Raw genomic sequence first — 15,076 nt, 5'->3', positions numbered from 1 at the left:
TTGGAGTATTGTTCCACACAATTTGTTACTTGATATTTGTTAAGTTGTCTCTTAAAATTCTAGCAAAAAGTACTGGGTCCTATTACTTTAACCAATAAATATTAAGTTGTGGCACCATATGAACTGTGACGACCGGGTCTTTCCTTTCTTCCTTCCCTCCTCTTTTATTTCTTTCTTCGCCCCGTCTTTCTTTTATTATTTTATTTTTTTTTGGGCTTGAAACATTTGGAAAATTTTCTTGAATTAGAATCCTTGTTCTCGTGGTGTTCGTCATTGGATCTCACTAGTTCCGGGAAGTACAGGATCAGGACCGGAGTGCCCGAGAGCAAAGCGAAAATCTTTTAGGCTGCTGGGCCAGGGTCACACGTGCGAGATGGGGGCCACACGTGCGAGATGGGAGCCACACGTGCGAGAGCGGATGACTTGGGTGAGTTGTACACTGCCTAAAAGGCAGGTGCAGGCTGAGGTGCGGCAAAGCCACCGCACGTGCGGGGGTGAGGGCCGCATGTGCGGGAAGGGCGCTCCACACGTGTGGGGATGGGCGCCTCACGTGCGGCAAACTGGGCAGATTCGGGGCTCTGTTTTCCTTTCTCTTTTAGGGCTGATTCCATCTCTTTTTTTTACACTTCTCTCTCTCTAAAAACACATTTACTCTCCCTTCTCTCTAGAAACTCTCACCAAAGCCCTAAGAAAAATGCTTGGGAGCACTAATTAGTGCTCCCACTAATTAGGTGGCAGTGGGTCCCGCCATTAATGATGTGATGTTTTGGTCTTGGAGTTGTATTTTTTTTTTTTTACTTTTTTAATGTATTAGTGCTATTAGTGGTGATATTTTTAGTGGGATGAATCATTGTTGAAGCCCTAAAACACCTTGATTCTTGTCAATTTTGGGTCTAAATCACCAACATTTCTTACCAATCTTGAAGATCCAAGTTGGGCTTTCTCTTAGGGTTGTGGAACATTGAAGAATCCTCCATTGAAGCTAGGGTTTCATCTTCTTCATCGAAACCTTGAGGTAGGGAAGTTTCCTTGAGTTATATATATATTTATGTTAGATTTGGTAGATTTAAAGGTTCCGTTAATGATTTTGAAATGTTTGGTCTTGACTCATAAATGCTAGGGTTTTTAAAAGTGGGTTTGATTTTCCCTCTCCTCCTAAACTAATTTCTTAAAGATTTTTAGGTCACATAATAGGTGGTGTGTTATCTTGATAGAAAACTCTTTCAAAAGAGAGGAGAGGTGTTTGTTTTGATTTTGACATAAAACCCTAGAAATTTTGGGGATTTTTGAAAGATGTAAACATGTTTAAAGGCATCTTGTTGTTTTAAAATTAGAGAGTGAAACTTCATCACATTGTTTAGCATGAATGGTAATTTACTTAGTGTATGAGAAAAGAGTTATTTATCTTAACATTATTGTTGAGCATTGGAAAGTGTATTGTTGTAAAATAACAAATGGTTGTGCACCTTGGTTAGAGAAAATTATAAACATTGGAATTGATGATTGAAAGGCATCACATGTAGTCTTGAAGAGGGCCAATTTGTAGTGAATTGAGCATGAAAAGATGTGGTTATTGCTATGAATTGATGGCATGGTCATTGTGAAATAATATTGAGTAGAAGAAATGGGTAATGTAGTAAATTGATGTTGTTGTAGAAATGTTTTGAAATGGAAGGATATTTGAGATATTTTGTATTGCATCACGTCACCATTTGATTTACCATTATCATTGCACATTCTCATCATGTTTATTTTGAGAAGGATTATATTATAATGTGAACTATGAATCTGTGTATGGGGTAAATACGGTGGTAAGTCCGGTTAGGGGGTGTAGATGAATTTGATAAGTTGGCCTGAGTGTCCATGGTGAAAGACCAGAAAACCGCGCGGATAGGTGTCGAGCCTTCCGATTAATACCGGTAAAAATGACAGCTTGATAGTACTCGTAGAGTCTACTTGCAGACACCAGCCTAGGGATTACCAGTGACGTATTTACCGCCCCTTGTGATTAAAAAGTTAAAATTTGGAAATTGATGAGATCGTAATTGTAAATGAAATGTATGGTGTTTCTCAAGAAAGACATGAATAATATCTTGAAAGGAGTATTGTACTGCATCTGCACTTACATTCAATTTTGGCCATCTAACATAAATGTATATACTTTGTTTGGTATTTCTCTATTGGATTTTATGCTCACCCCTATGGGATTTGGTGTAGGCAAAGACGTGGTGATCCCGCCAAGTTGAGGGCGCGGATAATTGTAAAGAGCACATGGCTCCTCTTTTGTTGTGATTTCTTTTTGTAAAACCAAGGGCTAACGTGTATGAGGACGATGTAAGCCCTTAAGGTCATTTTATTGTTTTGAGATTAGGTGGTTCACATGCTATAGATTCATGTGTATTTTGATCATTGAATGTATATCCGCATGTGGAACTTTTGTATAAACTCTCATATCTAATATTTAGAGAGGGAAGGATTACTGTCTTTGTTTAGTGAATGCTTATTAATGTGGGTAGTTCATGTTGAATTATTTTGGGGCGTGACATGAACTACATAATTTACCGATTTTAAAAAATAACTTTTTTTTTGGACTAATTTAAAAAAACAAATCATTTTAAAATAACTTGAGATCTGAAAAATAACTTGAGATTTGATGATTTGGTGCGATCATAATAATAATGTGTTAATGATATTTTTGAGAATAAAAATCATTTTAATAAATTTTTAATTTTAAAACAAGAGGACTTAAGGCTGCTACATAGTTTTATTCTAATTTAAATTTTATGATTTTTTATCGTTTGTATAGCTCTAGTCATAATAATAATAATAATAATGATAATAATAATAAGTAGGGTAAATTATAATAATGTTACAAACTTGGAAAAATTTTAAGAAGAAAAAAAAAAGAGAAAAAAAGTCCAGAATGCAACTCTTCTTGGTTGAGCATATGGGTTTTACTTAGAGCGAATTGATTGTTTTAGTAATTTTTTTTTTTTTAATTATGAAAAGCATATAAAAAATAGAGAGAATGATTTAACATGTAATGACTTTTTGATTAAAATCCTTTACTTCCCAAACAAGTCCTTAGAATCAATGCAATATAATTTCCACAATGTTTTGGATATTTTTATTTTATTTTATTCTATTTTTTAGTCGGTCTACTTATTGCAATAGATAGGTCCAACACTGATGACTAGAAAAACATGTCCCAATCCAAAATTGACAAAGCCAGTTCAAAAACAAGAAAGCTGCCCAAAATAAATAAATATACACTAATATTAATATTAAACACAACATTTGCTAAATCCAAACACATATCTCCAAACATATTTTGACGAAACAATATAGAATTTTGATACAAGCATGGTCTTTAATCCAATCAACATCGTTGTATATAGGTAAATTCACTATTCTTGCAATGAACAACTTGAGAAAAATCTTATGATGGCCGAAAAGAGATTTCTGTTATTCTTTTTGGCCATCATTGGCGTTGCAGGCAACGAAATTGCCTTGTGTTATGCATCAATACCGATGTCATCTCCACCCTATACTTCTAAACCACCCAAAATTATACCACCATCTATGCCTTCATTTTCTCCTTCACCAGCTCCATACGCACCAAGACCGGCCCCTGCTCATGCACTGCCCTCTGATGGCATCAAGGGTGGATATTGGCCTTCATCGATAGCTGAAAGGTTCCCTCCATCAATAATCCCTACTAAATACTTCACTCACCTCTTCTATGCCTTCGTTTTGCCTGATGCCACAAGTTACCAACTCTTTGTCACCCCGCTTGACGATCAGTGGATGGGAATTTCACCGTTACCCTCCATGCCCAAAATCAGAGGAGGAAATTCAAACTCTTCAACTTTCTCCAACATGGCAAGCAGCCACGACACTCGTGCTACCTTCATCAAGTCAGCCATCGATGTGGCTAGAAAGTATGGTTTTGATGGACTTGACCTCGATTGGAAATTCCCACAAAACCCACAGGACATGACACGTTTCTCAATGCTCTTCTTCGAGTGGTGTACTGCCTAGTACAAGTAATCGCTCGCTTCTGGTAAGCCACGACTCCTTTTGTCTGCAGTGGTCTATTTTTCCTCCGACTTCTTCTTAGCGGAGATTCCACGAACATACCCTGCCGGTGCCATTAAAAACTTCCTGGATTTTGTGAACCTAATGTGCTATGATTACCATGGTTCTTGGGACACCTCAGTCACTGGTGCTCAAGCGTTGCTATTCAACAAGTCCAGCAATGTTAGCACTAGCTATGGTATTTCGATATGGGTTGAAAATGGCGTGCTGCCGGAGAACTGGTGATGGGGCTACCCATGTATGGTAGGACATGGAAATTGAAGGACCCAAATCAGAATGGAATCGAAGCTCCTGCAAATGGGACAGGACCTGGCCATTTAGGGGTCATGAAGTATAGTGATATTGTGGATTTTAATTTGGCAAACAATGCCTCTGTTGTGTTTGATGAGGAGACCGTGTCGACATACTCATATGCAGGAACCAATTGGGTTGGGTATGATGACATGGAATCGATCAACAACAAGGTGAACTTCACTCGAGCGAATAGCCTTGGTGGATATTTGTTCTGGGCAGTTGGATTTGACAAGAACTGGACCATCTCTGAAGCAGGTTCGTTGCATAATATATTTTAAGGTTGGTAACTAGCGTATTGGAGGACTAACCATAGGCATAAGTAACGTTAACTAATTGATAAGTTAAAAGCCCCACATCATTTTCTGTTAGATTGTGTTTTGTTTATGTGAAATACCGTGAACCCTTTGAAAAAAAAAGTTTGGTGACATTTGAAAGTGCCACAAAACTATCCTTTTAATGACATTTTTTAGCCTTGTGGCATTTTAAACAAGTGTCATTTATACTCGTGCCACGGTAGATACTAGTGGCACCTCAGTGACACTGCAAGTGCCACTACACCATCATGACTAAAGACTTGCAATGACACTTTGATGTCATGATAGGCACTATTTGTGACACTATCAAACGCCATTAAAAAAAGACTTAGTGGCACTTCAGTGACACTTGTAAGTGCCATTACGCTATCAAGACTAAAGACTTTCAGTGACACTTTAATGCCATGGTAGACACTATTCGTGATGCTATCAAGTGCCATTAAAAAAATCTTACAATCTAAAAAATGCCACCATAAATTTTTAATGACGCTTGTTATGCCACAATTGATATTTTTAACAACTTCATAAATGTCACTAAATCCAATTCATTTGTGCCACTAAATGGATATAAGTGTCATTGGAACTTATTCTAGTGACACTTTGTAAAGCTACTACCACTATTACGAAATGCCACCTATATGTTCTTTTCATTGACACTTTTAAAAGTCACAACTAAACATGCGTAAATGCTTGTGAAAATTGAATGAATTTTATAAAAAAATAAATATTTATTGCCACATCCTATATTAATTTGACATACATTCATCATGTAATATTTTCATAATAATAAACAAATATTACCACCATAGGATCATCACATTAAAAACAAAAACAAAAAAATTCAAACCACAATCATTTTTTTTATCTAAAAATATAAATTTATGTATATTGCAATACAAATCAAAATTATAAAATATTCTACCAGACTAACAAAGTTAAAGCAAAAAAAATTTTTAAAGAAAATTATTCCAACCATAAATTCTAAAAAGCCATAGTGATATCCATCTTCCGAAGAGACAAATTATCAAAACAAATTCAGTTTCCAAGTTCTCAACCTCATTTGTATAAATATTCTCAGCTAGCATCCATAACTTGCGAAAGCTGCATCCAAAAGATAAACATATAAAGGTAATTGAAACTATATTAAGTTAATATAAATTTGTTAATTAAATTAGTATTTACAAAAGAAATATACCACAAATGGAGTTGGCTAAGCAACATGAGCTCCAATAGCTTGTCTAATTGTTCTGACATGTCCATATGATCGAATCAAGCTCTCATTAGGTTTGACTGGCACTTGAACATGTACCTCCCAATAGTCAGGTCCTAGTTCTTCCCCTTCTACTTTTTTAGATGGTCTATGCAAGTGCTCCGATTGCAACTATTTCTGTTGGCCTAATGATAATTTTTAGAACAACTACATCTCTCACCTGTAAATCAAGATTTAACTATTTAAGTAATTATATATTTACAATTAATAAATAATATTTAAAAAATAAACTAGTACAAAGTGCCAGAGTGAAGATGATCACAACTTAAAGTGATATGCATTTCTCTAGTAAATAAGCAAGCCACGTGATTTAATCACTTGATTGGGACTTTTAGAAATACCATGTTTACGAATGCCAATTTTTTTTTTTTACATAGATGGGGTTTTAGAATCTTTCTTGAAGTGATGGTGTGAAAATAGATTAGTATTATTTTGTTATCTTATTCATCCTTACAAACAGAAAAAGGGTATAAAAATAAAAATAAAAATAAAAACAAAGCAAAATAATACAAAATTCTACTGAAGCATTTAAACAAACACTTGCAAGATATTATATAAAATCACAACATAAATACAATAATAGTAAATCACAACTAACCTTTTATATTAAAAGATGAGAATTAATAAATTCATGAGTTAAAAGATTAGATTTTCCAAATTGTATCAAGTTTTATGCCTAAAACAAGAAGGTCATAAATAAGTGACGAAGATAGAGGTATTGTGTGTGTTTGATGAGAGTGAGAAAGAGAGAAAGAATACCTAATGAACTCTGATCGTAGAAGATGAAAATACAACAAATTTGTGGTGTAGATGGTAGATAAGGATGGCATGAAAGATAAAGAATGAAAAACCCTTACTTCATTATTTGGCTCCCGCCTCTTTGTTCCGCCAAAATCAAATTTGCTTCACCAATTTCAGAATTGTTGGACTTTCGCCTCTGTCTCTATCTTGATCTGCTTGGATTTTGCCTCATCAAATTTGGTTTGTGTCACACCCAAAATTTGGACAATTAAATATTAAATTAGAACTAAACCCCAATTAATATTCCATCATCTAAATCCTAAGGGTGAAACAAAAATCGAAATGTTTTCGACCCAATCTATTTAAGTAAACTTCAATGCTAAAAAAAAATACAAGGGATAAAAAAAAAAAAAAAATGTCAACCAAACCATCCATCATAAATTCATGACTATCCAATGCCTCCCAACATTAAAGTAGCAACAAATAGTCAAAACAACTTAAATAATGTAAAATTAGAAAATAACCCACAATACCAAACTATCAAAATACCAAAGTCGTAAAAAAAATAATAAATAAATAAACTAATAACGACCCTAAACTCCATAAAATAAAAGAAGTTCAAAAGACATGTCCTACAACCATAGTTATTTTTCGTCACCACCGTAGTTCCAACTAATCCTGCGAATGTATGTATACGTAATTCTAGACAACTTCTGTAAAGAGTTTCTCTCCTCGAAGTTCATAGATTCAATGAGAGAGAGAGAGAGAGAGAGAGAGAGAGAGGGGGGGGGGTGTTACCTCACAAAGCAATAATAAGTTTCTACTTGCAGTGGAGGCCAAACAAAATGGGGAGAGCAACAAAAATTGAGCCATTTATAGTTTATGCTACAAATATCACCGAGTCACTCACCCGTGCAGATGAACCAAAACTCTTAGAGCCCTGCTAGACAACCTCAAGGCTCTTCTCATTTTTTCACTTATCTCTGTCTTGGTAGTCGATTTGGCCGAAGAAAAAAGAGTCAAATCCAACCTAAATGAACAAAAGAACTCAAATTCAATCAACTTGCAGTGTGTAATATGGTAAACTTGTGTGGATCAAATTAACTTCTTTTTTTTCAATTTTTTGGAGATTGTACAATTTTTTTTTTTATTTCCTTCATGATAATAATATTCTTTAGTGTCTTGATGGTTAGTGACAAAACCATACATAAACAACAATTACCTATGCTAAGGACTAACAACACCGACACAGTCATACCTCTGCCCCCAAAAGGTAAGCCTGCACTGCAGAATGACCAAAGGGATCAATCTGCCAACCAACTCTTGGAGTCACAGTGAACTTCTCTTTGATAAACCAGTGCCCAAGTGTAGTCTGATCTATCTTGTCAATATAATGTGAGGCCGCCTCATCATCCATGCAGCAACCACCATTTCTGCACCCATTCAAAAAACAGAAGGAAAAAAATTTGAATTAGTCCACTGCCTTAAAATAGCCACTCTTGTGAGCAACGTGCTCAATCAAAACCATATTGGTCTCATTTTCCATCTTTGCGAACTTAAAAAATAAAGCAAATACAGAGACCAAGTTTTAGGTATAAAATTAAATGGGCATATGCAATTGTATACATCAACTCTAGTTGACCTGTGCTGACAAACTGCTTGGTTATACTCTGGACTGCCTCGCTCTGGTCCCTCCACCATCGCTGGAAAAATGCCTGTAATCAAACATATAACTCTCAATCAATTCAACTTTCAATCTGCGTATCTTCGTGTGATTGTGTCAGTAACAAATCCATTTATATAATACATATATCGAAAGGAAATGGGTTGTTACCTGTTCAATGAAAATGAACTTCCGATTTTTTTCGGCCAACAATGCCGGAATTAATGGATCTAATACATTTTGAACGCAGGACACCTAAAACAAGCAAAAACTAATCAATATAAACTTGAATACTAATCAAAATTAATGAATCAAATAGATTTTGAACACGGTGCACCTAAAACAAGCAAAAATCCATCAATATAAACTCGAATAATAATCAAAATCAACGAATTTAATAACATTTTGAACGCACACTGCCTGAGACAAAAGAAAAACATCAATAAAAACTCAAACACTCATAAAAAAATCAATGAATTTAATAACATTTTGAACACACATCGTCTGAAACAAGCAAAACCCCATCAATTTAAACTCGAATACTAATCAAAATTAATTAATCTAATACATTTTGAACACAAGCCGCCTGAAACAAGCACCCATCAATTTAAACTTGAATACTACTCAAAATTAATTAATCTAATACATTTTGAACACAAGTTGCCTGAAACAAGCAAACATAAATAATAAAAACTCGAATACTGATCAACATGAATGAATCTAATACATTTTAAACACAAGCAGCCCGAAACAATCACAAACCCATCAATATAAACTCAAATACTAATCGAAATTAATGAATCTAATACATTTTTAGCATGAAACAAGCAAAAACCCACAAACATAAACTTGCTTTGCAAATTCTTTTGGGTCATTTTTCTTTGTTAGTACAATTTGGTAATGCTTCACTCAATATGGAGAATATTCCAAATGCTTCACTCAATTTGATGAAAAAAGTGTTTTTCCCTTGATTTGATAAGCATTTTAGGAAAAGGTTGGAGATGGATTTTGAGCACTTTTTCCATTAAATTTAAATTTGATAGGAAAGAAAAAAAAAAAAAAGTTTAAGGATTGAAAAAGAACTTCTTTAGTTGCAGCAGAGAAGACTTCTAATTTTTTACCCTATAATCGTCAGCCAAAAAAGTTAATTCAAATATGATTCTTCATGTAAGAAAAGGAACATGGAATTTGACTAAACTTTGGAAAGAAAAGTAGCCTAACCTAATTAACTGTGGATAACATATGCAAATACAATGAAAAACTTAAGAGCCATGACAAAGTGACGATTGCACTTATAAGGTAAATGCCTATCTTACAGCAGCCTTGGCCTCATCCATCAATCTCAAAACTCCGGGTGTGGACTCCACCTGCCCATTGACAACGCAAATCCATTTTGTTCAAAATCATTCATCCAGAATAATTACCCACATAGATAAACTAACAAGTAATCATAAATGAAGAATAAATAAATTCCTACTTACAGTTCCAGATTTGATAATTTCCTTGTATCTTTCAGTCTTCCAGTCCTACAGATAAATAACCCTAAAACAGTCCATAAAAATTGCCAACTAATTGATTGGTATTTATCAAAAAAATAAAAAAAATATAGCCAACTAATTGATGATACAGCCTAAAAAAAATCTCTTTGATTCTTCGAAATTAGCACAAAATCGAGAACTTGCACAGAAATTCAAAGATAATCAAACCTTTTTCGCATATCAAAACCAAAAAATAGAATTCCTCAATGCGTTTATGACTTGATCATCAAATTGAATAAAGTAGCTAGAGAGTATCAATTAACATTGCTCTGTCGGCTTTGTCCTCAGGAGGTGTCTCGGAGATAGTTGAAGATGGCCAACCGTGCCCCTCAAACAAATAGCCTAAAATGCTAAATGGATAATCAACATAGTGAACCACAAGTTTAAAAAAAATAAAAAGAAAAAGCAAAAGCAAAAATAAAAACACAAAAATTAAATAGAATCTCATGTTATGATAGCACAATAAAATTGAACAAACTAGTACAAAATATCAGTTAAATATTTTAACTCTTCTTGCATTTTTACATGTTAAATTTTATATTTTATTCAATAAAAACTATGCATTAATATTGGCTTTTGTTTATGCTGCGATGATAATCTTAAAAAGCGATATCTGCATGTTGACATCTTCAGTCTATATTCATACTCTTAAGAGTAAAACTAGAACAGCAAGTAGTTCTAATAATGGGTAGCTCAATCACGCAGAAAATTTAGACAACTGATTTTTATTGCTCTTATCTTATGGGCATATTGTCAAACAGATGTTGTGCAAATGTATCCATGCAGAGAAAATCAGCAACACAACAAAGAATCATAGACACGGGACAGCAACCGGTAGCAGATTAATACCAAATCAAAAACGGCAAAAGAACAGAGAATGCAAAACTCAAAACCAAAACGCAAAGTAACAGATTGTACGAATCCAAAGAGGTTAGGGAACGACTTTAGGTGTTAATGTACACCTCCTACACCACTAAAACCTACCACTACCACTACACACCTCCACTACTCCTCACCCACTCCACCTACCACCTCCACTTTACCTACTACCACCACCCACTCTACACCTACTACTCCCAAAACCTCTCTATATATAGGACTTGTAATATACAGATATCAATATCAACAATACAAAATATACATCAATTTATTTTACATGGTATCAGAGCTAGGTTAAGAACCTAATATTTTCGCTTCACCGGCGGGCGGCAGCCTCGCCTTGGCCGCCCGCCGGACCTCTCATCTTCCAACTATTTCTGCACGTCGGATCTCAACCACACAGCACAATCAGAGCTACACACACACACTGCCATCTCATTCTCTCTCCCAATCAATACCAAAGAAAAGCACGAGGACCAAGAGAGGAGGGAACATATGTCGGAGAAGGAGTGCAGCCACCACAAGGACAAGCGGAGGAAGAGGCTCCGGCGGTTTTTCGGTGGACTCCTCATCTTGATCTTCATCATCCTAATAATCGTCCTCCTAATATGGGCCATCCTCCAGCCCAAGAAACCCCGCTTCGTCCTCCAAGACGCCACCGTCTACGCCTTCAACGTCACGGCACCAAACTTCCTCACCTCCACCATTCTAGTCACCATCGCATCCCGTAACCCAAACGACAAGATCGGTGTCTACTACGACAAGCTCGACATCTTCGCCATCTACCAGAACCAGCAGATCACCTACTACACCGCCATACCATCCACGTATCAGGGCCACAAGGAAATCAACGTTTGGTCACCCATAGTGTCAGGCGTCAACGTCCCCGTGGCTCCATACAACGGCGTTGGACTCAGCCAGGACCAGGCCGATGGAACAGTCATTCTTACCATCAGGATTCAAGGACGGGTTAGATTCAAAGTTGGCACCTTCGTCTCTGGACACTACCACCTCACACTTTTGGGCAGCACTAACATATACTAAGACCACTTGTTTGAATGAGTGGAGTTTGTTGAGGTGGACACACAATAAAAACACTTTTATTTATTTTATAATTTTTCACCTTTCAAAGTCTGATGCACCACAATAAAAACACTTTTGGGCAGCCATATCATCCTTTCCCTTTTGCCGACACACCCATCCTCCTTTTTTTTATTTTTTTAAACCAATCTTGCACACACACCCATCCTCTTTTTTATTTTTTAAACCCATCTACCTTTTCCCCACTTTATTTTTTAATCAACTTTTATTTTTTTTTCTAACCCTTCATTGATGGTAGACATCATGTTGTTCCCCACTTTTTTTTATATATATATATATATATCTTTTTTTTTTTTAAAAAAAAAAAATAAATAAATAAATAAAAAAAAATAAAAAAAAAAAAAAAAAAAAAATCCAACAATTTACACATTTACACAACACCCATATTTTATTCATCTCCGGAATCAACCCCGATCATCATTTTACAAAAAAAAAAAAAAAAAAAAAAAAAAAAAAAAAAAAAAAAAAAACAACAACAACAACAACAGCTTTGTTTTCTTTTCTGCAGCCGGCCACCAACCGACCTCACTTCTTCGCCTATTCCGCCGGTCTCTTCTTTTTGCCCCCGTCCTGAGCGGCCCTTGACGGTGTTGCCTCCGTGTTTCCCCCTCCACTGGGCACGATCACTACTCCCTGCTCCTCCACTGCAGCATATGGCGGCCCTCCAAATCGGAACATCACGGTGGCCTTCCGCTTCAGCTCCTTGTTTTCTGCCCTTAGCACGCTTATCTCTGCTCGCGCATCCTTATACATGCGTTGGAGCAGAGCCAGCTGGGCGTTTAATTGCTGCACCTCATTTGTCCTACTCTGCAGCCGGTGCAACAAATTAGTAACCGTCGTCATGGACTCCACACATGTCTTCAACGTATACTGATTGGCCTCCACATCCGACTGCACCGCCATTTTTTGCTCCACAGACCGCATCGGAAAGTTCAGCGGAGCAAACCCAGCAGTGTTTGGTTGCGGTTCACTGGCCACCGCACCAGTTCTCTCTCCTGTGGACTCGTTGAGGTCGGGAAAGAGGGTGAGCAGCCCGCGGGACGACGAAGCCATTTTCTGGGCAACAGCAACAGAGTGTTACAGACTATCTCTCTCAGCAAAACGACCTCTCTTTCTCAGCAAAATGAAGAATTTTTCAGAGGTTTCTCTCAGTTTTTTCTGTCTCAGTTTCTGCCTCCTCCGCTTCGGTTTATAAAGACCATGACACAGAGACAGCCACGCGCATCGCGCGCCTTTTGACGCCGACAACCTGGCACGCCTTTTCATGGCACGCCTTTTGATGCATATGGCACGCCTTTTGATGGCACGCCTTTTGAGGGTGCGGGCACGCCTTTTTGAGGCACAACTTTTGAGAGTTTGATGTATATATCCATGTATCTCTTTTGGGCAGCTTTCTCAATCCCTTTGTTTCAACCTCAAATAGGTTTCTCTCTTCCAACCTATTTGAGTTTGAGGGGGGGTTATACACAGTGTCATGTATAAGTCACTCATGGCGCACTCCCTAAGTCGCCCCCTTGGTACATCATCACAACCTTCTACAACGGTCCGACATGACCCCGTAAACTGTCTTCTACATCGGTCTGACACGACCACACAGTGTCTGCTACATCGGTCCGACATGACCCCGTAAACTGTCTGCTACAACGGTCCGACATGACCCCGTAAACTGTCTGCTACAACGGTCTGACACGACCATACCGTGTCTCCTATCCTGTTTTATTTTATTTATCAGTTTACTTTTCTGTTTGTTACTCTCTCCAAACTCAAGTTGGTTAGTTCCTATCCTCCTTGAGTTTGAGGGGGGCTGTTAATGTACACCTCCTACACCACTAAAACCTACCACTACCACTACACACCTCCACTACTCCTCACCCACTCCACCTACCACCTCCACTTTACCTACTACCACCACCCACTCTACACCTACTACTCCCAAAACCTCTCTATATATAGGACTTGTAATATACAGATATCAATATCAACAATACAAAATATACATCAATTTATTTTACATTAGGTACCGACTTCAACCAACTGATATTTGCAGGCTTCCATGGAATTTGGCGCCTCCAGAACAGTGCCGATCACACCGCCATGGACAAGCAGATGTTGGACAATTGAGCGTTTGACGCTTTTATATATAGTGCTATTAGCACCATCTATAGTGCTATTAGCACCATCTATTATTTTAGACCCTTTGGGTGTGTTTGTATCGAAGGATTAGGAGGGTGAGATTAGATTATTAATTTTGTCGGATTAATAGTTTATTGTTTGTTTGAAAAATTTTGTTTTGGACTAATAGTTATTAGTCCCACAAATATGAGACTATCCTATTCTATAGAAATCATGAGATTGGTATTCCATGAGATTATTTTGTGAATGTTCATTTTACTTCCATGTTATTACTTAGTAAACAATTAGAAAATGGTAAAATAGTCTTTTAATATTTATAAATTATTTTTTTAGTGTTGTTAATTTAAAATTATATATTAAATAAAAAATTTTAATTATAAATTATAAATTATAAATAAAATTTAATTAAAAATAATAAATTATAAATTATGGCCTTATAAATTAAATTTTTTTAGTGTTGTTAAAAAATTAAATTTACATATTAAATTAAATTATATTTTTAGTATTGTTAATTTAAAATTATATATTAAATAAAAAATATAAATTACAAATTAAATTTATTTAAAAATAATAAATTATAAATTATGGCCTTATAAATTAAATGTTTTTAGTGTTGTTGAAAATTTAATTTATATATTAAATAAAATTATTTTTTATTGTTGTTAATTTAAAATTATATATTAAATAAAAAATATAAATTATAAATTATAAATTTAATGGAAAATAATAAATTAAAATAATTAAAATATTGTGCAAAAAATAAAATAAAATAATTTTTTATTTAATCTAGCTAAAAATAATTAAAATATTAAAACTATGTTTAATATTGCTATTACTTAGTAAATAATTGAAAATGATAAAACAGTCATTTGAGCATTTATCCTTCTCCATAATATCCAAAACAAACATTAGATAACTAAAAATAGTCCAATCCAGACATCTAATCCCATGACTAAACAAACATAGGATACAAATTTAGTCAAACCAAATAGTCCCGAGACAATGTATCATGGGACTAATAGTATGATAGATTACAATCCCCCCT

The 15,076-nt window shown here is 35.6% G+C and overlaps 1 protein-coding gene and 1 pseudogene across 3 annotated transcripts; one reads left to right on the top strand and one right to left on the bottom strand.

Annotated features, from left to right (window-relative positions):
- Positions 1-5,538: 5,538 nt before the first annotated feature.
- LOC114279474 (putative alpha-mannosidase At5g13980) lies at positions 5,539-10,873 on the bottom strand. 2 transcript variants are annotated; one of them, XM_082925005.1, is made up of 10 exons: positions 10,087-10,873; positions 9,862-9,906; positions 9,697-9,747; positions 8,552-8,635; positions 8,344-8,432; positions 7,976-8,150; positions 7,628-7,747; positions 6,834-6,929; positions 5,902-6,136; positions 5,539-5,807 (listed from the first exon to the last, which is right to left on the bottom strand). In XM_082925005.1, exons 3-7 carry the CDS (start codon positions 9,715-9,717, stop codon positions 7,691-7,693), a joined length of 426 nt encoding a protein of 141 aa, XP_082781131.1. In that variant the 5' UTR covers positions 9,718-9,747; positions 9,862-9,906; positions 10,087-10,873; the 3' UTR covers positions 5,539-5,807; positions 5,902-6,136; positions 6,834-6,929; positions 7,628-7,690. The 2 variants fall into 2 exon arrangements, with proteins under 2 accessions (XP_082781131.1, XP_082781130.1); XM_082925004.1 differs by having other exon boundaries at positions 6,834-7,747.
- On the top strand, positions 10,873-11,878 carry LOC145824669 (NDR1/HIN1-like protein 1 pseudogene; annotated as a pseudogene). The gene has a single exon (XR_014366615.1). The product of XR_014366615.1 is annotated as an NDR1/HIN1-like protein 1 pseudogene (transcript).
- The last annotated feature ends 3,198 nt before the right edge of the window (positions 11,879-15,076 follow it).

The sequence above is a fragment of the Camellia sinensis genome, chromosome 4 (assembly GCF_055761805.1).
Source record: "Camellia sinensis isolate YWXY chromosome 4, ASM5576180v1, whole genome shotgun sequence".
NCBI classification, from domain to species: domain Eukaryota; kingdom Viridiplantae; phylum Streptophyta; class Magnoliopsida; order Ericales; family Theaceae; genus Camellia; species Camellia sinensis.
The sequence above is the reverse complement of the archived record's forward strand: the minus strand, read 5'-3'. Positions and strand labels throughout refer to the sequence as shown.